A 24,680-nucleotide genomic window follows, 5' to 3' on the forward strand; every position below is an offset into this window, starting at 1 on the left:
CACTTTGCTTATGAAGAACTCAATTATAAATGTTGTATGGTAGCGCTACTTGTATTGTTCTCCGCTTGATACATCGCTTTGCTTGTATTTCCTCATTTGTAAGTCACTTTGGATAAAAGCATCTGCTAAATGAATAAATGTAAATGTTATAACCTTCCAATTTTGTTCAATTCAGTTCAATTCAATACACCAAATTTTAGACACAGCTGACTGGGAACAACAAACATCTTTTTCCACAGTCCATGTTGGATTTCCTTCTTGAAGGAGTTTAAAAAAAAAAATCTTTTCCATTGTTTCAATTGACAACTCTCTTGTTGCGGTTATGTTTCCTTTCACAAAGTCCAAGGTTAAGGTCTATATGAGCACTCTTTTAAGGCCCGTAAGCACTCTCTTTTAACTACAGACTAATTTGCATTTTTAGACTTGTGCTGGTACTAAATTTTTCCTCAGCATTGGTGATTCCATAATTATTTCATCTACTTGATCTGGAAAAAAAATATGCCATTAATTAAAAATAATTTCATTTAACTTGTTTAAGGTATGATGAACAAAGTCAGAATGTTCAGCTATTAAACAAAAATTGTTTTGTGTCATATCTGTGATTTGTTTATTTGCTACAAATCAAAAAAGCCAGGTGAACATCCTCTAAGTGTGGTGATTCCATAATTTTTGTCAGGGGTTGGACATACTGAATCAGTTAGGGTTTAAAAAAAATTATGCCAGTTGAAACATATTAATCACTACAATAATGATCTAATCATAGGCCAATACAATCTTAAGTATTTGCTTATTTAAATACAAACAGCTTTTTTTTGGCCAGGCAGTGCATAACTGAATACATAGATTCATTATAAAGTGGGTTAAACAAATAACTTGCCCAAATCAGTTAAATACACTAAAAATAACTACGTTCTCTATTTATTATTAGCTTTTACTGTTTGTTGTCGTTCAACTTTTCACTTTTCCTGTTGACAATTCCAGCAAATGTATTAATTGTTTATTAAAAGGTCCTTATAGCGTTTAGATGGTAATAAGGGGGCGTGTCTTATTTATCCTGTCACGCGCTCGTTAAGTAGGAGAGACATTGCGCATGCGCGTTCTCCTTGGCTTGAGATTCAACGGTCTACCGAAGAGAACATGGCAGGCAATACTGAAAACAGGGTACGTCGTTTGCTTACATAATATGCACGATATTGCGGCTATGTAGCTGTGTTTATTTCTTTGTGGTGTGTGCGCAGCTAGGTCTACAGTATAATGTTTAAAATGTAGGAAGTAAATCTTTGATTAGTTGGGTAGAGTCTTAAGAATTTTACTAACTGTGTAATCACTATTAGAATTTTAATATTAGGTCATGTGTAAACCACATAAATATTATATTTGAACCGATGGAGGAAGTATTCTGTACTACAAGTTCTGTAAATGAGCGAGTTGTTTGGGATCTAAATTCCCCCACATACTTCCAGCCATAATTATTTACACCTGACTCTAATGTTCACATGTTTCAGGCCTCTTTAATTATCTGGATCAGGTGTGTTGGACTGGGGCTGAAACTACTTTGCAGACTGAGTAGTTCTCCAAGAGCCACACCTAGCTTATGTGTTTTGTGGTAAAATCTGGATTTTTACTTGTCTCTGGCAGAAATCTACAGAATTATTTTTCCGTTAAAAGTATTGCGGTTACCGATAAAAAAATAATAATGAATGTGAATCAAAAATTTAAAAATGCACTTACAGTTAGGCCTAGGCTGTATTGCACAAAACTGCTTTTTGCGCAGCGTAACATTGTACTCATTTATTTTTTCAGTTTTGTACAATATTTTTACTTTTTGTTTGTTTGTTTGTTTGTTTGTTTGTTTGTTTGTTTGTTTTAAATGTTTGACTTATTTATCCGTGACTGCAATACATTTGGCGGAAAATTTATCCTGTAGAGAAGTCCGCTGTCATTACACGATACAAGAGTGGCCTCTGGAGGTGAAATAAAAACCATCGCTGTCCAATTTTGTTATTTGAAGTGTTTTTAATTTCTTAATTTTTTTGTCACTATTTTTATTTATTTGGGGTGTTACTTTTGGTTCAGTTTGATGTATGTTTTATTTACTTTTATATTTATTAAGTTCATATAAATATTTATATTTATTTCTTTTAAAAAGAACTACATTTTCATGGTATAGTCAATACTGCTTTTTTTTTTTTTTTTTTTTTTAAAGAAAGTTCAATTATGCACTGAAAGGAATATTCTGGGCTGAAAGTGAAAATTCATGATGCACTTGGCTGAAAACTGGAAGTGTTTTTTTATTTTATTTTTTATTTTTATTTTTTTAAAAACCCCATTTAAAATATATTATTCTTCATTCAGTTTGTAACAATTTTTTTAAAATCCAATTTTCCAAATAATGTACATTAATTATTATGCAAAACAGCAGTCAAGTAATTAACTTATCAGCTCTAGGCTTGCAAATACAAAAAGGTTAAATATGCTACACAATCATTTTAACAGGCAAAACACAGAATGGCAGAGGTCCTCTAGAGTGTCCTTTGGTTGTTTTTTTCTGTACTCTGCATGTTGAACAGGATGTTTTCAGGTGGTGTATCAAACCTGTCGTGGAAAGGTGTGGATGGCAAATTCGATGTCCTTATCAGAAACTTTGAAGTATTTCCAAACCGCTTGAAATACTTGAAAATACCACTTTCGGCTGAAAATTCTGGTGCATCCCAATCAGCAATATTTTACTTTGAGTGTTCTGTTTTCTTTCAGTATCAATTTAAAAAAATCGGTTTTAGGCATGCATTGCCCAACTTGGCCTACTTATAAGGTATCAGTAAAATCCACCATCAGTCGACCTAAAAACTACCAATAGGAGTATTGATTAGGATGACAGAACTCTCAGGACAGCTTTTACAAATGCTGTAGTGGCAATGGCACAATGTAAATAAATCATGCTAATAGATGGAGGAAAATATCCGTATTACCTCAGGCTCACTTTGAAGAATGTTTAAGCGTTTCTGTGCGAGCCCACTGATTGATGACACAAGCAGGACATGGTAATTTTCTTTAATCGACAGTCAGTCCTTAAAGGATCTTCATTGTAAAATCTGAAACTGAGAACATGCCATTGCACAGTCTAATAAATAATCCAGCCAAGATTTTATTCAAATCATCTACAGTCTGGCAAGTAAATCTTGAAAGACCATTTATAGTTTAGGCCAGTGATTATATGTCTCACTCTTCTTAAAATAAGCAGTTCAGTGAAATATTCTCTTTATGCAAGTTTATAAAAGTCAAGAAAATGCATTTCTTCAGCAGAACAGTTTTTAGCACCTCTTAAGTGCTTGTTGCAAGTTTTAGCATTCAAGGGTTTATGTAGCTATTAATATTGAATATTAATGATATTGTCTAGTGCACACAGGAGCCAGAAATAGAATAAATCAATTTTATTTGAGATTTGCGAGTTGAGAGATATATTATTCTAATTAAGCTGATTATTATTGGATTTTTTTTTTTTTTAAAGCCTAGCCTATGTAATGCCAATTTCATTTCAGCTGGTTATGACTTTATTTTTTTGGCTTTTTTAAAAAAATTTATTTATAGGTACAAAGGCTTGTGGACTCATTAAGAACAGCTGTACAGTGGTGCAAAGAAAATGAGCACCGCTTTTTGCAAAAGGTCGAGATGCCTGATGTCCTGTTGATGCCACCTGAAGATGCTGCTAATGCCGTAAAGGTGTTTCTAGAGACGCATGACAGCAGTGAAGAAGAAAGAGATGAAGCAATTGTTCCTTTCTTGTTTCACTTCCATACATTTGCTGACATGGACTTATTCTTGACTGAATTGTCAGATAGAAGAAAACTTTTGGTATTCACTATTTTAAAATAAAGCACTTGCGAAAGAGCCATGAGGTGGGAGGAACAGTGACCCCAATCTAGGATGAGCCACAGATCACGCTGTAACGCAACCTCAGTATACAGCTCTTGCGGCCCACAGGAAAATGGAATAACTTACAATGTTATGTACATATAATCTGTTGGAATATCTTCCACTCTATTACATTTTTACATACGTTCATACCTCTTTCTCCTTGTCCTGGCCACTCTTTCCCATCTTTCACCCACTTCTGTCTGCTAGGGTGCAGGCTTGCTTACTTTATAAAAAAAATAAATAAATTCCAAAGATGTTACTGCTTTGACAGCGAATGTGTAATCTCTTCAGATCAGCCTTCCACCCCCCAAATAAAAGTATCATTCCAGACAGTTGTCCCAGTTTGCTTTTGAGATTGAGAAGCCAGTTTATGTAGGCTACAGAGCAGAGAAGGGAGGGGGGAGCTAAATGAGAAGCAGGGTAAGCCAAACAAAGGGTCATCCCAGACCTTGGTGTGGTCTGAGATCATACCAATTAAGACAAGGGTGGGAGAAATAGGCCTACATGTTCAGCATGTTTAACATAGAGAATCGGATATGATAACTTCAGCAAATGGTCACGAGTGAGAGGGAAATAATAATAGATTAAATATTTCCTTAATTTCCCCTTTGATCCTCCTTAATGGATAGTCACAAAGCAAACATGGTCAACCTAGACTAATTTGGGAATGTTGGTTAACTGATTGTGCTACTTTTCATTGTCAAGAACAAACATTCTTAAATGTGGGAGAATTAATGTCACAAATCAGAGCTGGTTGCCAGTAGGTCTGTCTATCAGAGGGTTACGTTAATGTCGATTCCTGTCTCCGCCCTGTGTGGGCGGAGCATGCATGTTCTCCCCGTGTTCCGGGGTTTTTCTCCCACAGTCCATGCTCTGTAAGGTGATTGGCATCTCAAAATTGTCCTTTGTGTGTGAGTGAGTGAGTGAGTGAGTGAGTGAGTGAGTGAGTGAGAGAGAGATTGATTGATTGATTGATTGATTGGCACTCCGTCCAGGGTGTCTCCCGCCTTGTGCACTAAGTATAGGCTCCAGGTACTCAGCGACCCTGTGTAGGATAAGTGGCACAGAAAGTGAATGGATGGATATCTTCTAAATGCAACTTTTGTCATTGTTTTGGCGCTTATAGATAAACTTAAGGCAAACATATTCATACTAAAAGCCACAAAATTCCATTGTGATTTCATGGGTACTTTAAATAATCAGCCTAATAAATTATGCATCGAATAACATTATAAATTTACTTTTTAATTTAATTCAATGACTGAGACGTTGGGAAATAATTAAAATGAGTTTGATTAATACAACCTTTATAGTAATTTGAATTAAATGTTTCTTTTTTGACAGCATATTAACGACTTTTACGCGTTGGTGAAGTACAGCAACGGGGTTACGTGATGACGTTTCAACCGGTTACGTTTCAACCAATCAGAGGAGACGTCGCTCTTGAAGCCTAAAATTCAAAAGTGATAGCTGTTGACGTTAGCTGACTGTTTTGCTAGCTTGGTTTTTAACACTGTGACAGAACTTCTGAACTAATTAGCGCCTTTTTTGTGCTTTTTTCAAAAACATGGAGCTTATGAACGAAGATTTAAAAATGTACTTTTACGAGAACAGATTAGCTTCTTATTCAGGGTGGCCGTTTGATGAGGACTGCGCCTGCACGTCGGATAATGTGAGTAGCGTTAATTTGACCTGGAAGCCACTGTAATTAAAGAAGAATGTGAGCCAGAAAGTGTGGAGGGAGAATTGACTTAAATGTGCCCGGATGTTTGGTGAAATTACGATTAAACATGTTTTTTAAGTTGTATTTTTCAGTGTGTAACTAAATATTTGAATACAGAGTGTACTGTGTTATAGATATATAGATGTTATAGAAGGTGTAAACAAGGCAACTTAACGGTGTTCTAATTTAAATCTATGAATATATCTACGACGAAATAATACAGCAAAACCTAATTTCCTGTGTGCAAATACACCTTCCAGATGGCCAAAGCTGGTTTCATCCACAAACCCACTGAAAACAGTCCGGATGTGGCCCAGTGCTTCTTCTGCTTTAAAGAGCTGGAGGGTTGGGAGCCTGAGGATGATCCTCTGTAAGTAACTGTAAAGCCACCACATGTCTCACTTGGATAGTCTTTCTGCATGTGCCTGTAGTTTTTTTTATTTTTTATTTTATTATTATTTAAAAAAAAAAAAATTTTGTCGTCGTCACTACGTCTATGTAGTATAGGAGAGCTTATAGCTCTGTACTGCAAAACGGCACAACTCGATGAGGATCTGTTGCTTTCACAGTAGAAGTAGGAGTGCAATTCATTAGGGGCATTCAATAAAATTAGTATTCTGGAGCCACAATTCAATGATAAATTGAACTGTTACACGTTGATGCAGCTCGGTTTTTGTTTATACAGCCCACAATGCAATACAATTTGTCTGTCCACTGTCAGTGTTTAAAACCTCATTTCTGTCCATTATGAACAGCGGCATTGGAACAGATGTCAGCCAGCAACAAATGTTTATAATATTTACATATTCAGTGGTGCAAAAATGTACATTTGAAAAATAGTTTTTGCAATCATTTATTCAACAGAAATATCATTAGATGTGTGTGTGTGTGGGGGGGGAGTAAGTACACCCTTATTCTCAGAAGCTAGTATTGCCCTCTTTAGCAGAAATAACTTCTTGTAGGCATTTTGCATAATTGTCCACCTGGCTTGCTGGAACTTTTGATCACTCTTAAATGCAATATTCTTTCAGTTACAAGATGTTTGAGGATTTTCTTGCATGTACTACTTCAATGGGATTCAAATTTGGTCTTTTACAAGGCCATTCCACAACCATCTATTTCTTCTTTTTGAGCTATTCCTTGGTGGATTGCTAATGTGCTTAGGATCATTATCCTGTTCAATATTCAACTTTTGGACAGATGGCTTTACATTATCTTCAAGTTGAATCAGTGGATGCAAGCTGTCCAGTTCCTGAGGCAGCGAAGCAACCTCAAACTATGACATTTCCACCACCGTGCTTCACAGTTGGTATGAGGTGCTTCTCCTGAAAAGCTGTCTTTGGTCTGCACCAAACATATCTGCTGTTACAGTGGCCAAACAACCTTATCTTTGATTCGTGTGTCCAGAGCACATTATTCCAAAAGGCCTAATCTTTGCCTATATGCTCACTGGCAAACTGTAGTCTTGCAAAGGCTTTTTCCTGGCATGCCTCCCATTCAGCTCAAATTTGTGCAATCTCTTTCTGATTGTAGATGCATGCACTTGAAACCAACAGTTGCAAGACTTTCTAGCAGATCCTGTGATTAAATTCACTTGACTGGATTTTGCTGCGCTCAAACAAACCCGTGCCAAACTAACAGATAGCACCATATCAGGTTTGATTATGATTGTCATTTGTGTATTAACATAAAATCTCCCGCTATATGCTAGGCTATAAATTCAAATTAATATGGAAACTGTTTTATGATGATGATGATGATGATGATGATTTTTAAAAAAATTATTAGTAGTAGTAGTATTACATTTTACATGGTTTTGTTCATGCATGTTTAAGTTAATATATGAATGTGTGAATATTTGGTTTAATTTTTGCATTTTCTCATCAACTAATATTTGATGCCATTTTAGTCAGAGTGAAATTAACTAAAATTAATCAGTATGACTATGAAATATTGATTAAATTTAAAGGATATTTTTGTCGTTCCAATTCTAGTGTCTGAATATTCTTAAGAATGAAAAGTTTATTGCTCTTTGAAAGGATGTACTTGCATTATTCTGCTATTATATTATCATTATATGAGTGACATAAAATGGTCTTATTTATCATTATATCACTTATCGCAGTTACTTCTTGGACAGTATATCATCCAACAAAAGTAGTCATCGTGACAGGCCTACGTGATACAACTGTTCAGATATGTCACAGGTTATCATTCTCTCCTTGAGTGGCTGCCTGTCACACACGTGTTTGTGTTGGAGTGTAAACCAGATTGAAAGAGTATAACATTGGACTATAAGAGCAAAAAGGATTTAGGACTGATTGAGTATCTACATTAGCGATGGATCTCCATCACCAATGCAGATACACAGGAGTCTACATGGCCGAACACAGAGAGTTTACAGCTGAGCACCCGAGGAGAGGTTTTGCTTTTTCACCTGGTACTCAGTGACTGACAGTCAAACTAATCTGTGCAAAACTGATTCTGCAATGTTAAACATTTAATTATACTCTTAGAAGCATGAATACTTGGGCCACATCCCAAACCACAAATGAGTGTACTTACGGTTGTTATGCTTTCACTTTTTCCAGCAGTCCTGGGTGCTGAGTGTTCACTCTCTCAGTGACTGACTCCTGAAACTGACAATACCTCAAAATATGTATTTCAGTCTCTGCAATTTAGCTTTTTTTTGTGATTGTTGTGGCCAAAAATACTGGATTTTGCTGCAGCTTTTTTTTCCAAACTTTGCGATGTGCTTTTGTTTACATAAGAATGAATGTCACCATGTCATGTTCAGCGAGTAGATGGATGCAAATGCAGTTAAAGTGTTTTATTTGAATGATAGGCAGACGAATCCAAATTGTGTATCAAAATCAGTAAAAGGAACACAGGCACAGGACGGGCGATCAGCGAACAGCAAAAAAAGCTGGGAAAATCCAAATACACATGACAAAATGGAGCTAGGTCAATATTTGGAGAATAATGAAAAGTCAGGTAGCAGAACATTGAACTGCGCTCAGCGTGAGGGGGAGAGTCCTTTCCATAACATTGCACTAAAACACAGACAGTAAATAACTAAATCATAAAGAATTCACAATGCTGTATTACAACAATGTACTCCTTGTAATTTTGTTATTTCTGGAGATCAGGTTTTCACAACCAGTTTTCTTTCTTTCTTTTTTTTTTGGGATACATGTTTAAGTTAATATGTACGAAGTTTACAAAACCGAGGGTACGGATTACAAATCTGAGGGCACGGTTTACACATGATGTTACATATGATATGACATTGATTTACTAAATTTAAATGATATTTTTGTCAGAAGACAAAAACTAGGCTATTATATTATTGTTATATCGGTGGCATAAAAGTGTCTTAAAATGACTATCGTTTATCACAACTACTTCTGTGACAAGATATCATCCAATAATTTTAGTTATCGTGACAGGCCTACATAAGAGTAGCAGGAAGTGAAAGATAATGATCTGTAGAGTGGCCATTAATTTATTCGTTTTCTTCAGCAAGGAACACAAGTCTCACTCTCCAACTTGCAATTTCATTCTGCTGAAAAAGCCAGTGGAGGAGCTCACAGTGGAGGAGATTCTGAAGCTGCAGAAAGAGAGGCAAAAGTTCCACATTGTGAGTAGTATTTGGTTATGTAAAGCATTAGGCTATGCTGCACTGTACATTATAACTGATGTTTCCTTGTAGCTGTAGTGTGTGTGTGTGTGTGTGTGTGTGTGTGTGTGTGTGTGTGTGTGTGTGCCATATTCCTGTTTAGAATTCAAAACCTTCACAACATATCCATAAATATGGATACTGCAGAACTCTCAGTTGGCCGAGCATTGACTTTCCTTTTAAAGAGCTCAGTTAGTACCAGGGAATTGAGACTGTTCATTATCATCACGTGATCGGTAAACATCCAGACTGAATTGTATGTGCTTTAATCAAGAAGGGATTAGTCTGTGTATTATTAGATAACAGGATGTCAGATTAAGCACTGCAGCATGTCTTTCGTTAAACTACAATGTGTAAACACTTTACAAAACATGTTAGAAAGGTAGAAGTATCTTCAGCTACATTCACAATGCAGGCAGACATGGACCAAATATCTTTTTCTTCATATGTGGCCTTTTTCGTGACTATACAGAATTCATCTGAAATTTTCTATTCCTATTTGGGCTGCTTTCATGTGTGTCACTGAAATCCCAAAATTCCATGCTGAATACTGATGAGTGTTTTCAGGCAAAATTATTATTCAAATTTCCAATCTGCTCCACCTAATGTGGAACTTTACAAGAGATGTGTGTGGGGAGCTAGATGCATGAGCCAAGCATAATTTTTCATATTTGGTTGATCTTTTCACTGGTTTATAGTAATGCATCTGCATTTTGGAGAGAGTTGTGCACAGGCAGTATCCATCTCTACTCGCCGAACATGACATTGTGACATTCATTCTTGCGTAAATAAATAAGCATGGAAACACAACGGGCAATATCGAGGTCATGTGCATATATGATACAATATCATGATGTACAAGTTCATGTTTGTGTGTAATGTGAATATATTAAGTAGGGGGCAGAAAATAAACAATTAATGAGTCTTGCAGAATCGATGCACATGATGAAGTGGACCAATGCCAAATCTGGGATTCAAATGCAGATAGTGAATAGCTTGGAATGTATTTTTTTCAGATTATTATTCTACAGAAAAAGATGGAATTTTAATAAAATGGCATATAATAAGCTATTGAATACTGTCTCTGAATTTTTATATACTTAAAATTGTATTTGTGGTTTCATATCTAGTTATTTACTATTTAGAGCTGCATCTAATAAACTATAATCAGTTGATCTGTATTAATTTTTAATCAAATTATGTTTAATGATTCATTTTTTTTACTTTTGTTTGTTTGTTTGTTTTTATAAAGGTTCATTTTAACTTGCAGCATTTTGAGTAAACTGGTTATTCCTTCAACAGTGCTGTTCCAAACAGTGTGAAGATTGAAAGTTATAAAACAAAAAAGAATTTATGCTTTAATCGTGTCCAATAACAAAAATATAATATATAAAATAATTAGCAAAAATTATGTCTTCAGTTTGAAATGAGCTAAGCTGTGTATAAATAGAGAAGAATATCAAACTACCTGTTAGCAGGACATTTGGAGGTATAATTATAAAGTGCAAAACTGCACATCACAGTTCTTTTTGCATTGTTCTTAAAACAAAAATGAGTTTGTCTTAAAGTTTGAAATGACCGAAAAGTGGGCAATCTTATCCGGAAAGGGCCGGTGTGGGTGCAGGTTTTCATTCCAACCGGCTTCTGCTCGGTTGGAATGAAAACCTGCACCCACACCGGCCCTTTCCGGATAAGATTGCCCACCTTTGAGCTAAGCTGTTTAAAAAGTAAATAATGAAAAATATACAACTAAATGTTACACATGCATAATTATTCCCTCCTACAAAATATTGCATTGCAATGCAACACTGTTAGCATATCCACATGGTCTGAGCTTAGGCTGGTTCTCTTCTTGGAAGTTATACTGCCTGCTGGGGAGAAGAGGCATTCAGGTGGTGTATTGAGGTGCCAGGGAGATGGACGTAGGACTTTGCACACAGGGCCAAGGTGGGATATCCATCCTTATTAGCTTTCCCCAAATGGAGTTGATTTTCTTCCTTGGAAAGTACTTCCAATGTAAGTCAGGACTTTATTCCTAACTTGGCCCTTGAGATCATCCATAGCTCCCTCCTCTATTTTCTTCATCACTGCTGGTTCCAGAAACGAGGATTAACAGGGAAATTTATGTCCTGCAGCTGTTGTAATGGTTGAGGTTGTGCTGGTTTGAGCACAGAAACTGTCATGCTGCTGCTGATCCATTTCCATTCTCGCTGCTAGTGCCTGTGGTAGTACTTTGGCTTGCACATTGAAGACTTTTTCCTCAGGTGTCAGAAACATCAGTCTTCTGAACCTTTGGTCCAAGGCAGAGGAGAGGATCACTTGTGTCGGAGAAATCAGTCTCCTCCTTCCGTTGCTGTAAATGGCGTTTTTGATTTTTGGCCGAAAGAGAAAAGAGGCCAAAAATATATGCAGTCCCTCGTTGCTCGGCACTCAGATTTCACTCTCCATCAAGCAGATGGTTAATGTTGCATTGCAACATTATTAGATCTACGATTTAAAGAACATTACTTTGACGTGGAGAAAAAGCAGTGTGCATGGGAAATGAGACAGGCAGAGCTGGAGGTGATGAATGCATCTGTTGAAGGATCGACGCGCTTCACAGAGCAAAGTGTGCCAGAGAAACGGGTGTGTACAAATGATGAGGCACAAACTCCCTCAGTTTCTGACGTGTTTGATGAGATTCTAGAGGAAAGCACCTGATCCACAGCAGTACCACAGCAAGCGCAGCTACACTGTCCATTGCTTGCACGGATTGCACGCAGGTATTTATCTGCCCCAAGCACCAGCTCAGAGAGTGAGAGACTATTCAGTGCAGCACCTCATGTTCTTGATGAGAAGAGAGGAGAGAACAGTCTCCTGCCAGAAAGCTGAGCAACTTTTGTTCTTGAAGAGAAACCTGCCACTTTTGCTTAAATAGAAAGCAGTCCAATTTGTGTATAGCAATTAAATTAAAATTTGTGTAGCCCTGCAAAACTTTGTTCTTGACTTGAGGCTACATCTGTTGTTTACAGTTTGAGGTTGGCTTTAATTCTATTGCTGCTGTTTTGCACAATAATCTTTAATTAATGTGGAAATACATTTACATAAACAGAAAAAGCCTAGTTCATTACTTGACTGCTGTTTTGCATATCATTATAGTTTTCTATTTACATTATTTGGATACATTTTTTAATTGTTACAGAACTGAATGTAAATTTCAATGTGTGATAATTTTATTGGTTTGTAGTTTTTCAATTCTGATTCATTAAAGGAATTAAGTCTAATTGTTACAATTATACAAAAAAAAATATTTTAAAATAGATTTTATAAAAAGGACCAAGTGCATCCTGAATTTTCGGCCCCGAATTTTCCTTTCAGTGCATCACTATTTACTGTTAAAGCTGCTATGTAACGGTCACTTGGAAAGCCTGCAGTGGGTTTGAGGACTTGTCAAGTAGAGGTGTTGATTTGCCTTTCCCCACTCATTAACACAGTGGCAACTTCAAATGGTTCAAGGGCTGTGGAAAGCTCTTCTAGTGGGCTCCAGTGATCACTTTTAAATCAAGATCCCTTTTGCTGCTCTGGGTAATGGATGAGTTGGATAGTGTTAGAGTTAAAGGTCATCTTTTTTCAGTCAGGCTGCTAATCATGTCAAATGTGATGGTCCATCTTGTGGGTATAAGCAAGCTTATGCTCAGATGTGCCTATCTGTCGCCATTTATCTCTCAGCTTGCTCTTTCTAGACTAGGGTCCTTCACTGCATTATTCAGTTGGAAGTTGTGTTTCTCCTAAAAATTGTTTCCCACCATGTTGGATCCATTATCGTGCACAGTGGTGCTAATTTTACTAGGAATGATTTAAAATCTGGCTGCTACCTCCAGCCATTTTGCAATGTTGGATGCTGTATGCCTTTCCTCCTGTGGCATAATGGTAACGCAGGCTGTCTTCATGTTCCAATTGTGTCCATTGTAATGGCATGTAAAGCCAGTGTTTGCTTCTGATGGTTGATGTATAGCACCATACATACTCCTGACATGTTGTTAAGACCAGTTTATATACCCAGCAATAAAGTCCCTTTTTCAGGAGACTGTATTTTAAAGATAATTTTGTAAAAATCCAAATAAGCTTTAAAGATCTGTATTGGAAAGGGTTTAAGCAATATTTTTAATGCTTCAATGGACCATAAACAATGATTGCACATTCACCTGTGGAACAGTCCTTACACGAACAGTTTACACGCGGTGGGCAATTAAGTTCAGTTACAATAACTTCGGACACCTCTGAAAAACACCAGATAAAAGATGACTCTGGTTCCTGCTCACCTGCGTGAACATGCCATAGGCTTGCTGTAGGGAGGCATGAGGACTGCAGATGTGGCCAGAGCAATAAGCTGCAAAATTACATGTAACCATGTGTCCCCCAGACGTGATCGAGAGCTTGCAAATGCTTTGGTGGAAGAGTGGGGTAACCTCTCACAGCAAGAACTGACAAATCTGGTGCAGTCCATGAGGATGAGATGCACTGTAGTACTTAAAGCAGCTGGAGGGCACCAGATACTGGCTGTTACTGTTGATATCGACCCAACTTTGTTCAGGGACTCATTATTCCATTTCTATTCATCAAATGTCTGTGAAACTTGTTCAGTTTGTGTCTCAGTTTTTTGAATGTTATGTTAATACTAATAATTACACGTTACGATATTTGCTGGAAATAAAAGCAATTTAATTTGAGAGCACGTTCTTTTTTTTTTTTCTTTTCTTTTTTTTTTAGCCGAGTATACTTGATGCACAGCAACCATCAAGCACCTCCTATGCAGTCGGCATGGAATTTTTTTATTTTTTATTTCATTTCTGTGGCTAACAGGACTTTAGAATGATGAACCTATACATCTATACTGTTTCTGGAAAATATGCTTTCAGAAGTATATTTAGTAGAAAATGTTAAATGTATGTTTTGGGTTGCTGCACATGCAGGGAAATGAATAAATAATATGCATTTCATAAATCTGTGCTTACTTTTGAGAATGATGAAGTTTGTTCTTATTCATTCTCGTAAATCTATTAAAGTTAAGATTATCGTTACTGGTTCTTTCTGTTAGATAATGTGACCACCTGTCAAGCACAATCTCTAACCTTTACTCACTACACAATGTAAACAGCCTATTTAATTTAATGTAATAAAAAAAGATTTCCATCAGCAGTGTTGGTAGTAATTAAATTTATTAATGTTGATTTGCTTCTTGTTTCACTTCTAGCCATTATAATTGTTGTTTTATGCATGACATTATTCTTTTCGTATTTGGATCACTTGTACAAATCCAAACACAACCAGTCTGAAAAGACACTTCAGAATTCCTATGACTTGTCAGTTCGTCCCTGCATCTGTGTTTCACTTTCACTCAGTCACTTACTTTCAGTAACTGCTCTATCCTGGTCAGTGTTGTGGTGTATCCAGAGCCTGTCCCAGGAAAACTGGGTGTATTCCTGCCTCAGGCCGTGGATGGGACACCTATCCATCACAGGGCATCATGTGTGCGCACACACATTCACATACTCATTTATACCTACAGTGAGGGGAAAAAAGTATTTGATCCCCTGCTGATTTTGTACGTTTGCCCACTGACAAAGAAATGATCAGTCTATAATTTTAATGGTAGTTGTATTTGAACAGTGAGAGACAGAATAACAACAAAAAAATCCAGAAAAACGCATGTCAAAAATTTTATAAATTAATTTGCATTTTAATGAGGGAAATAAGTATTTGACCCCTCTGCAAAACATGACTTAGTACTTGGTTTAAAAACCCTTGTTGGCAATCACAGAGGTCAGACGTTTCTTGTAGTTGGCCACCAGGTTTGCACACATCTCAGGAGGGATTTTGTCCCACTCCTCTTTGCAGATCTTCTCCAAATCATTAAGGTTTCGAGGCTGACGTTTGGCAACTCGAACCTTCAGCTCTCTCCACAGATTTTCTATGGGATTAAGGTCTGGAGACTGGCTAGGCCACTCCAGGACCTTAATGTGCTTCTTCTTGAGCCACTCCTTTGTTGCCTTGGCCGTGTGTTTTGGGTCATTGTCATGCTGGAATATCCATCCATGACCCATTTTCAATGCCCTGGCTGAGGGAAGGAGGTTTTCACCCAAGATTTGACGGTACATGGCCCCGTCCATCGTCCCTTTGATGCGGTGAAGTTGTCCTGTCCCCTTAGCAGAAAAAACCCCCCAAAGCATAATGTTTCCACCTCCATGTTTGACGGTGAGGATGGTGTTCCAGGGGTCATAGGCAGCATTCCTCCTCCTCCAAACACGGCGAGTTGAGTTGATGCCAAAGAGCTCCATTTTGGTCTCATCTGACCTCAACACTTTCACCCAGTTGTCCTCTGAATCATTCAGATGTTCATTGGCAAACTTCAGACGGGCATGTATATGTGCTTTCTTGAGCAGCGGACCTTGCGCGCGCTGCAGGATTTCAGTCCTTCACGGCGTAGTGTGTTACCAATTGTTTTCTTGGTGACTATGGTCCCAGCTGCCTTGAGATCATTGACAAGATCCTCCCGTGTAGTTCTGGGCTGATTCCTCACTGTTCTCATGATCAATGCAACTCCACGAGGTGAGATCTTGCATGGAGCCCCAGGCCGAGGGAGATCGACAGTTCTTTTGTGCTTCTTCCATTTGCGAATAATCGCACCAACTGTTGTCCCCTTCTCACCAAGCTGCTTGGCAATGGTCTTGTAGCCCATTCCAGACTTGTGTAGGTCTACAATCTTGTCCCTGACATCCTTGGAGAGCTCTTTGGTCTTGGCCATGGTGGAGAGTTTGGAATCTGATTGATTGATTGCTTCTGTGGACAGGTGTCTTTTTTTATACAGGTAACAAACTGATATTAGGAGAACTCCCTTTAAGAGTGTGCTCCTAATCTCAACACGTTACCTGTATAAAAGACACCTGGGAGCCAGAAATCTTTCTGATTGAGAGGGGGTCAAATACTTTTTTCCCTCATTAAAATGCAAATTAATTTATAAAATTTTTGACATGCGTTTTTCTGGATTTTTTGTTGTTATTCTGTCTCTCACTGTTCAAATAAATCTACCATTAAAATTATAGACTGATCATTTCTTTGTCAGTGGGCAAACGTACAAAATCAGCAGGGGATCAAATACTTTTTTCCCTCACTGTATGAGCAATATACAGTATCTCACAAAAGTGAGTACACCCCTCACATTTTTGCAAATATTTGATTATATCTTTTCATGTGACAACATTGAAGAAATGGCACTTTGCTACAATGTAAAGTAGTGAGTGTACAGCTTGTATAACAGTGTAAATTTGCTGTCCCCTCAAAATAACTCAACACACAGCCATTAATGTCTAAACCGCTGGCAAGAAAAAGTGAGTACACCCCTAAGTGAAAATGTCCAAATTGGTCCCAAAGTGTCAATATTTTGTGTGGCCACCATTATTTTCCAGCACTGCCTTAACCCTCTTGGGCATGGAGTTCACCCGAGCTTCACAGGTTGCCACTGGAGTCCTCTTCCACTCCTCCATGACGACATCATGGAGCTGGTGGATGTTAGAGAACTTGTGTTCCTCCACCTTCCGTTTGAGGATGCCCCACAGATGCTCAATAGGGTTTAGGTCTGGAGACATGCTTGGCCATCACCTTCACCCTCAGCTTCTTTAGCAAGGCATTGGTCGTCTTGGAGGTGTGTTTGGGGTCGTTATCATGCAGCAATACATGCTGGGATCATGCTCTGCATTAGTATGTCACAGTACATGTTGTCATTTATGGTTCCCTCAATGAACTGTAGCTCCCAAGTGCCGGCAGCACTCATGCAGCCGCAGACCATGACACTCCCACCACCATGCTCGACTGTAGGCAAGACACACTTGTCTTTGTACTCCTCACCTGGTTGCCGCCACACACGCTTGACACCATCTGAACCAAATAAGTTTATCTTGGTCTCATCAGACCACAGGACATTGTTCCAGTAATCCATGTCCTTAGTCTGCTTGTCTTCAGCAAACTGTTTGCGGGCTTTCTTGTGCATCATCTTTAGAAGAGGCTTCCTTCTGGGACGACAGCCATGCAGACCAATTTGATGCAGTGTGCAGCGTATGGTCTGAGCACTGACAGGCTGACCCCCCACCACTTCAACGTCTGCAGCAATGCTGGCAGCACTCATATGTCTATTTCCAAAAGACAACCTCTGGATATGACGCTGAGCACGTGCACTCAACTTCTGTGGTCGACCATGGCGAGGCCTGTTCTGAGTGGAAACTTTCCTGTTAAACCGCTGTATGGTCTTTGCCACAGTGCTGCAGCTCAGTGTCAGGGTCTTACAATCTTCTTATAGCCTAGGCCATCTTTATGTAGAGCAACAATTCTTTTTTTCAGATCCTCATCGAGTTCTTTGCCATGAGGTGCTATGTTTAACTTCCAGTGACCAGTATGAGGGAGTGTGAGAGAGATGACACCAAATTTAACACACCTGCTCCCCATTCACACCTGAGACCTTGTAACACTAACAAGTCACATGACACCGGGGAGGGAAAATGGCTAAATTGGGCCCAATTTGGACACTTTTGTTGCCAGCGGTTTAGACATTAATGGCTGTGTGTTGAGTTATTTTGAGGGGACAGCAAATTTACACTGTTACACAAGCTGTACACTCACTACTTTACATTGTAGCAAAGTGTAATTTCTTCAATGTTGTCACATGAAAAGATATAATCAAATATTTACAAAAATGTGAGGGGTGTACTCACTTTTGTGAGATACTGTAGTGTCGTACATTTCACCTGCTGGCAAGTTTTTGAGAGGTGAGCGAAAACCCAAACGGACACAGGAGAACGTGAACAGAAACTCCACACAGGCAGTAACTCTCAGGATCACACAGATGCCTGTAACTGATAGACTGCAGCACTGCCTACCTATGCTGCTGTGCCACCATGTTCTGTTTTCAGTGGTTCTCTTAACAGTGCATTAAAAGCAGCATTAAATAAGGTTATGTTCTTTTGCAGATTGAGTTATTTTGCCGATATTAAATTCTATCATATTTAATAAAGAAAATTTAACTCTAATTCTTAATTTTAATGCTGTTTTGTGGTTTAACAGTGTTAGAAATTATATGAATTACAGATCAATAAACAACAACAAAAAAAGCTGATAATTGCTTCTCTTTTCACATGGTTAATCTAATATTTTATATATTCACGTTCAGTTTCAGTGCTTTTTTTTCTAGCCATAATTGTCACCGTTTTGTACATGCAGATCAGTTCAGGTGCATGAACTAATCTGTTCAAACTGGTGTCCACCACATTGAAAAGATAGTGTGAATAACTTCTTTTATTTATTTATTATCTGATTTGGACAAAAAATCAGAATTAAGCACTTAGGTTTGCAGTCTGAATGTAACCTAATAGACACGCAATTTCCAGATTCACTTACTAAATTGATTAACAGCACTGACTAAAGCTGTTTAACCAAGCTTCAATATTTGTACTTTGATTCGCTGTTCTTCAGTGGTCTGAAATTGAGAATTACATTAAAGCACACTTTGAGAGCTTTTTCTCATAAAAGGAAGCTTTCATCTGCAAAGCCATTCTTGCCTTTTAATAGCATGTGCTTGTGAAACCTATCAACGTAGCAAAAGCCTCACTATTTTATTTATTGTCTATTAATTTGCAAATACCAAGTCCCCAATACATCTTCCTCATTAAACTTCTTAAACATCTTAAACTTCCCTTTGCACTTTATCCTCCCACTTGATCCAAGCTGACATGGAGCATTGTACTTTAGTTCATAGGTGCAAATAAATTTTGTTGAGAATTGGTAAACCATTTCCAACTACAATCAGGTCCTTAGTCCAATCCAGGTCCTTAGTAATTTGTATGCAAGTCTTTAAACAATACCCTACAGCACAACTTCCCTTCCCAGATGCACCAGAGAGGGAAAGTATTGTGTAGCCCTGCATTTCAGTTCATTAAAAAAATATGAACACATGCCTTTAGATAAATGGGTATTTTCGTGATCCTGAGGGAAATTTCAGTATTACTTGTGAAAGAAAACAACACAGTCCACACAAGACATATCTTAATATTTACAAGAACAAATAGAGGTAAAATATTAAGATAAATAAAAGATAACAGCAAGAAAAAAGTAAAAGCAATTTAAATAATAAGATTCCAGAATAAAGATAAAGAATGGTTACAAGAAGTAGTTACACATAGATAATAGGAGAACATTGTACAGTAAGAGATTGCTGATGCTCTGCAGTAAATCTTTGTCAGAGGATGATAATTATTGCTTGTTTTGGCTAAAAGGTTGTTAAATGAAATGTAAAATATTAGAGCTGAACTTTCATTTCTATTTAAATTAGAACTCAAGTGCTCGTTAGGGCTTCAATGATGACTCCATATCATATGGTCAATGGTTTGAAATTTTTAAACAATTAAGTAAACAGTTTAGATTAATCATATTTAGCATTGCCAAGTTGGCAAAATCTAAGCAAATTAAGCTAAACAATTATCTTCCTTGTCTGGAAACCAGCAGGTACACTGTAGGTAAACTTATTTATTACTATTGTTTATTATTATTTTTAATTTTTATTTTTTTATGTGGCTTAGTAGTGAGAGTAGAAGGTGCAGACTGATGACATCAGGTAACAGTGATTGGTTGTAAGGAATGTTTTTCCAGGGACATACTCTTCTTGAAGTCTTCAGGCAGGGAACAGGGTAAACGGTAACACTGTGTATGTATTTAAAAATTGTATTGGGTAAAGCTTTCTGTAAGGAGAAATTTAACATTTTATGGAGGGTGTCAGGACTTTGTGACAGTTTTCTGCTACAAGATGACCCCCAGCCCCCCAAAAATTTGCTTTCATTTACTTAAAAATGAAGGGGGGATACTCTGGTGCAATATCCATCTCACCACCCTGTTGTTGATTATTTTCCTATAACAGCATGCCCTGTTGTGTTTTCCTGTGTCTTCCTTCCTAATTATTTCCCCAATCCTACCAGACTTATAACCAGTGCATAGCTAAAACAATCAATGTAAAGGCTTCTGGTGCATATAACTCCCCAAAATTCTCTGCCCTGACGGAAGACATGCTCAGATCAGCTAAAGCTTTGCCTAAAAAGAAAATGCCAATCTCCACCCTGGATGACCCATTGACCTGTTGTTATTATGGGGTGCCTGAAAAATCTGGTCATGTAATTCATACATGGCAATATCCCCAACACACTCAACCCATTTCAGTTACTTTATTACCACAGTGGCTTAGATGATACCATCTCACTCGCTCTGCACTTGACCCTGACACATTTGGACAAGAAAAGCACATGTCAGGATGCTGTTTGTCGACTACAGTTCAGCATTTAAAAGAGTTGTTGTAAATTTGGTGTTGAAGCCTGAGGTAGCCTGGGTCTGTTCAGCTCCATCTGCAACTGGGCATTGGATGTTCTGTCTTACAGACCTAACAGTAAAGATTGGCAACAGGATATTATCCACACTGATGGTTAGTACAGGAACGCCTCAGGGCTGCTGCCTCAGCCTGCTGTTGTGGAGTCTGTTCACCTGTGACTTTAGCCAGATTCATTGGCAGAAATATCAGAGTTCACGGATGACGCCAAAGCGATCTGGGGGGGAATTATAATGATGAGTCTGCGTACAGGAGCTAGATTCTCAACCTGTCCACTTGGCGCCACAACAACCTGGCTCTGAATGTCAGCAGTTCTAATGAGCTAATTGTGGACTTCAGGAAAAACAGAAGGGCTCATGGTCCTGTCACCACAAACAGTTCACCTGTGGTAATCAAGATTCCTGGGCGTTCAGCTGTCAGACTCCCCATTTGGGCCCTAAACATCAGCAGCATCCTCAAAAAAGATACAGCAGCATCAGTTCTTGCTAAGGAGACTTGCACAGCAAACCTGGTCAGTTTTTACCAGTCCACAGTAGAGTGTCCTGACTGGGTGCATTACAGTCTGACTGCACGTGACCAAAAACTTCACAGGACAGTGAGAACTGCATCAAAAAACATTGGCACAGATCTCCCACCTCTCCAGCAGATTTATAGCAAGCATTGGCATAGTATCATTTCTCCTACCTGGCAACTCAAGGACTGCTTATTATCTCAGGCCGTAAGGATTCTCAAAATCAACCGTTTACTGACTCTGGCTTTTCCATTTCTACCGCTCTTGACTGAACCTCTTGTGTAACTGCAAATAGAATGTCATCTTACATATGACATCTTGTACATCTCAATACATGTGCATTTTGCAATATTTCACTTTATACATACTTCTAGATCATAAATTTCTTTCAGAAATATCTCCTCAATGGCTCTACATTTTTGTTTGTTAAATAACGCATTTTAATCCATTTTCTTATTAGCCTTAGATTACTGTGGATCGTTCTGTAGCAATGATAATGTATTAGAACTAACTCATTAATATGAAGCTGTGTCTCAGCCATGCTGTAATAGAAAATGAATCCACACCTTCTGACCATTTCAGATTCAAGAATTCAGTATCCCTGAGGAACAAAAGAATATAAAGTGTTACCCAAGACAAAGCATACATAATGGCCATAGCACAGACCACTCTGTTGTCAGAGTGTAATTTCCCTGAGCTCACATTTCTCTTTTTCCATCCAGCAATTCCATCAAGTTTCAGAGAGTTTTAGAGTACCCCTTTGAACTATTTTTTATGTCTGGGTCTATAAACATTTTGTGGCTTCTTTTTCAAGAAACTACCTGCCTTTTGTTAGTTAGCATTGCATTTTAATCCCATCCATTGAATAGCATTATGTTTCTAATATTATGTACATTTGTATTGTGGTCTTGTGTGTTTTTTTTTAATTATTATTTTTATTTATTTATTTTTTACTCTGCTTCTTCTATTCAATCTGTCTTCTGATTCTGTGTTCTTTTTCAGAAAATGGCCTGCAGACAAGTAATTGAGAAGTTTGAGGAAGCAGCAAAATCGAGAAGAGGTGACATTATCAAACTAGCCATGGAAGGCTGAATGGAGATTTCTGTCTTTTCCTCCTATGATTGCTCTTTTGTTATCGGTCATGGACATGGTCCCAAGCTGCACTACCATGCTTGTGTTTACTAAAAAAAGAATTTATTAAGAGATTGACATTATTCTTCACAACCTCTTTAATGGAGTTTTATATCAACTCCCCATGATTACAGAGGTGGATTCATACAGCCTGGCTAAGTTCCTTCTCTGTATTCATGATGTTGCATGTATAAAACAGCTAGATACTGTAATTGGAACTGAACAGTCCCTTAAGTTTAAGTTTTTGTCCATGTTTTCCTAGTCTGTAATGACATGAAAGCTATTATGACTTGTCATATCTTATTTTATTATTATTATTATTATTATTATTATTTTATTTTTATTTTTATTTTTTTTTACAAAAGTGTCCTTCAAAAGTTTCACATTTGTCATATAGTAGCACTTCAGTACATTTGAACAATTTTTTTTTTTTTTTTCTGTGATTGCGTTATTGTTGGGTTGCAGTATTGTTTGTGATTTTTATGTTTTTGTGATTTGCAGCAATAAATATTACAAAATGTTTTGTTTGGTTGTTTTTGTTTTGTTTTTTGCATTTTTATTGGTTCCCCATAGGCTTCCCCATATAGAAGCCTAGCTTCTATATTACACAAACATGATCAGAGAGTTCCTTCTTGGCTATTATACTGGACTTTGATGTGGACACTCTTCTTATCAGAAGTTAGGGAAAAAATAACTAAAATGCATAAAACAAGATCGTTAATGTTGTGCTAAAAATGGGCAAAATTAAGATTTAGTCTTAAGCGTCAGTCTACAGATGCTCATGAAATAAAGAAGACTCTTCATAGCCTCTCCACCACTCTGTATATTTCCTTGAAGCTAATGGATTAATGCAGTCCTAAACTATAAACAAGTTGTAATGTTTTATTAAAGAACATTCAATGGTATAGATCAGGGCTTTTCAAAATTTTTCTACCAGGGACCCCCTCAGTATAGATTTACTATACTATCCAAGTATTCAAATATTAGGCTCCTCATTCAAATGTGTAGCATAATAGGTAGCACTCTATTGGACAGGTACCTGCATAGTTTATAACAACACATAAGCTCTGCATTAATATTTTATTAAAGCAATGTGGGGGAATTTATGAAAGGCTTATATCATAATGGGTATATTGGAGGTTTTGTGCAGGTTTGTCTTTACAGGGAAGAGAGAACAGAAACCTGCAATTATTGTTATGAGGTGACTGATTAACATACTCTGTTACTTAAAGTGCACCTATTATGGTTTTGGAACATGCCTAATTTAGTTTTAAAGGTCTCACACTATATATTTACATGCATCCAAGGTGGGAAAAAAAAACACTTTAATTTGCTCATAATTTAAACTGCAGCATTACATTTTCCCTGTGTCACAAAGAACTCTAAAAGATTCATTCTAAACTCCTCCTTTCAGAGAGCATACTCTGCTCTGATTAGTCAGATGTCCCAGTCTGTAGTGATTGATCTACCGCTGTCGGTGTATTTCAAAAAGGAAACGCCCACTACCATAACGAGTTTCAGCTTCGTCTGTTTGCGAAAAGCTGATGAAGACCAGAGGCGGGGCTTTTTGATACAAACCTACATAGATTAGTACAGAAAGTAAGTTTCGCATTAGTAAGGACTCGTTTCAGCTGTTCAGAATCGGTTCCTTCTTTTGGGAGCTAACAACTCCGTTTGTCGTGCGCTTTGATTTTTGAAACTTTGCAGACTTTTTACATTCACAAACAGCTCTATAACACACTACATGAAAGGTAATATTTGAAAAACCATATTAGGTGCTTTAAGTAACAGCACAATTATGACAATTTCTAGAAGATACCCAGCTTTTCGTAAGAGTTATAAACGTAAATTTGATTAACACTAGTTTGAGAGTGTTGAAATAATTTCTTTTGCTAGCCTATGAGCTTTATATGGCTTCATTTTAATATAAATCCATGCTCATAGAGTGTGTCCCAAAAGTCTCCATACATAGTGAAAATTAACACTTTTAGCAAAACGTCTTCCAAACGTTTTCATATATATATATATATATATATATATATATATATATATATATATATATATATATATATATATATATATATATAATATATAAGATAACACTTTATTAATCCCCAATAAACCTGATTTGCAATGGGGGTTGAATCATTTTGATTGCTCTGTACATACTATACATACATCCATGCTGAAAAAAGACAAAACAAAAAAAACAACAGAAACCATCACAGAAATTCTAACGGTTTCCTCTGCAAATACCATTGTAAATCATCAGCTAACATTAAAATCATTACCATTATTGGTACTTATTGGTATCCACTAGACA

General features: G+C 37.4%; 1 protein-coding gene and 1 long non-coding RNA gene across 2 annotated transcripts; both read left to right on the top strand.

Moving 5' to 3' along the window:
- Positions 1 to 1,110: 1,110 nt before the first annotated feature.
- On the top strand, positions 1,111 to 4,243 carry LOC108274063 (uncharacterized). Its single transcript, XR_006980950.2, has 2 exons — positions 1,111 to 1,161; positions 3,589 to 4,243. It is a non-coding gene; the product is annotated as an uncharacterized LOC108274063 (long non-coding RNA).
- Positions 4,244 to 5,285: 1,042 nt separating this feature from the next.
- Positions 5,286 to 22,880, top strand: LOC108274059 (baculoviral IAP repeat-containing protein 5). The gene is made up of 4 exons (XM_017483878.3): positions 5,286 to 5,587; positions 5,899 to 6,008; positions 9,161 to 9,278; positions 22,229 to 22,880. The coding sequence occupies exons 1-4, from the start codon at positions 5,483 to 5,485 to the stop codon at positions 22,316 to 22,318; spliced, it is 423 nt and encodes a 140-aa protein (XP_017339367.1). The 5' UTR covers positions 5,286 to 5,482; the 3' UTR covers positions 22,319 to 22,880.
- The last annotated feature ends 1,800 nt before the right edge of the window (positions 22,881 to 24,680 follow it).

Source organism: Ictalurus punctatus, chromosome 2, assembly GCF_001660625.3.
Source record: "Ictalurus punctatus breed USDA103 chromosome 2, Coco_2.0, whole genome shotgun sequence".
NCBI classification, from domain to species: Eukaryota; Metazoa; Chordata; class Actinopteri; order Siluriformes; family Ictaluridae; genus Ictalurus; species Ictalurus punctatus.

Bases quoted from the DNA above. Each gene is read 5' to 3' on its own strand.
- LOC108274059 (XM_017483878.3), top strand. From the start codon at position 5,483: ATGGAGCTTATGAACGAAGATTTAAAAATGTACTTTTACGAGAACAGA. The intron at 5,588-5,898 runs GTGAGTAGCGTT...TACACCTTCCAG, and splicing joins GCGCCTGCACGTCGGATAAT to ATGGCCAAAGCTGGTTTCAT. The intron at 9,279-22,228 runs GTGAGTAGTATT...GTTCTTTTTCAG, and splicing joins AGAGGCAAAAGTTCCACATT to AAAATGGCCTGCAGACAAGT.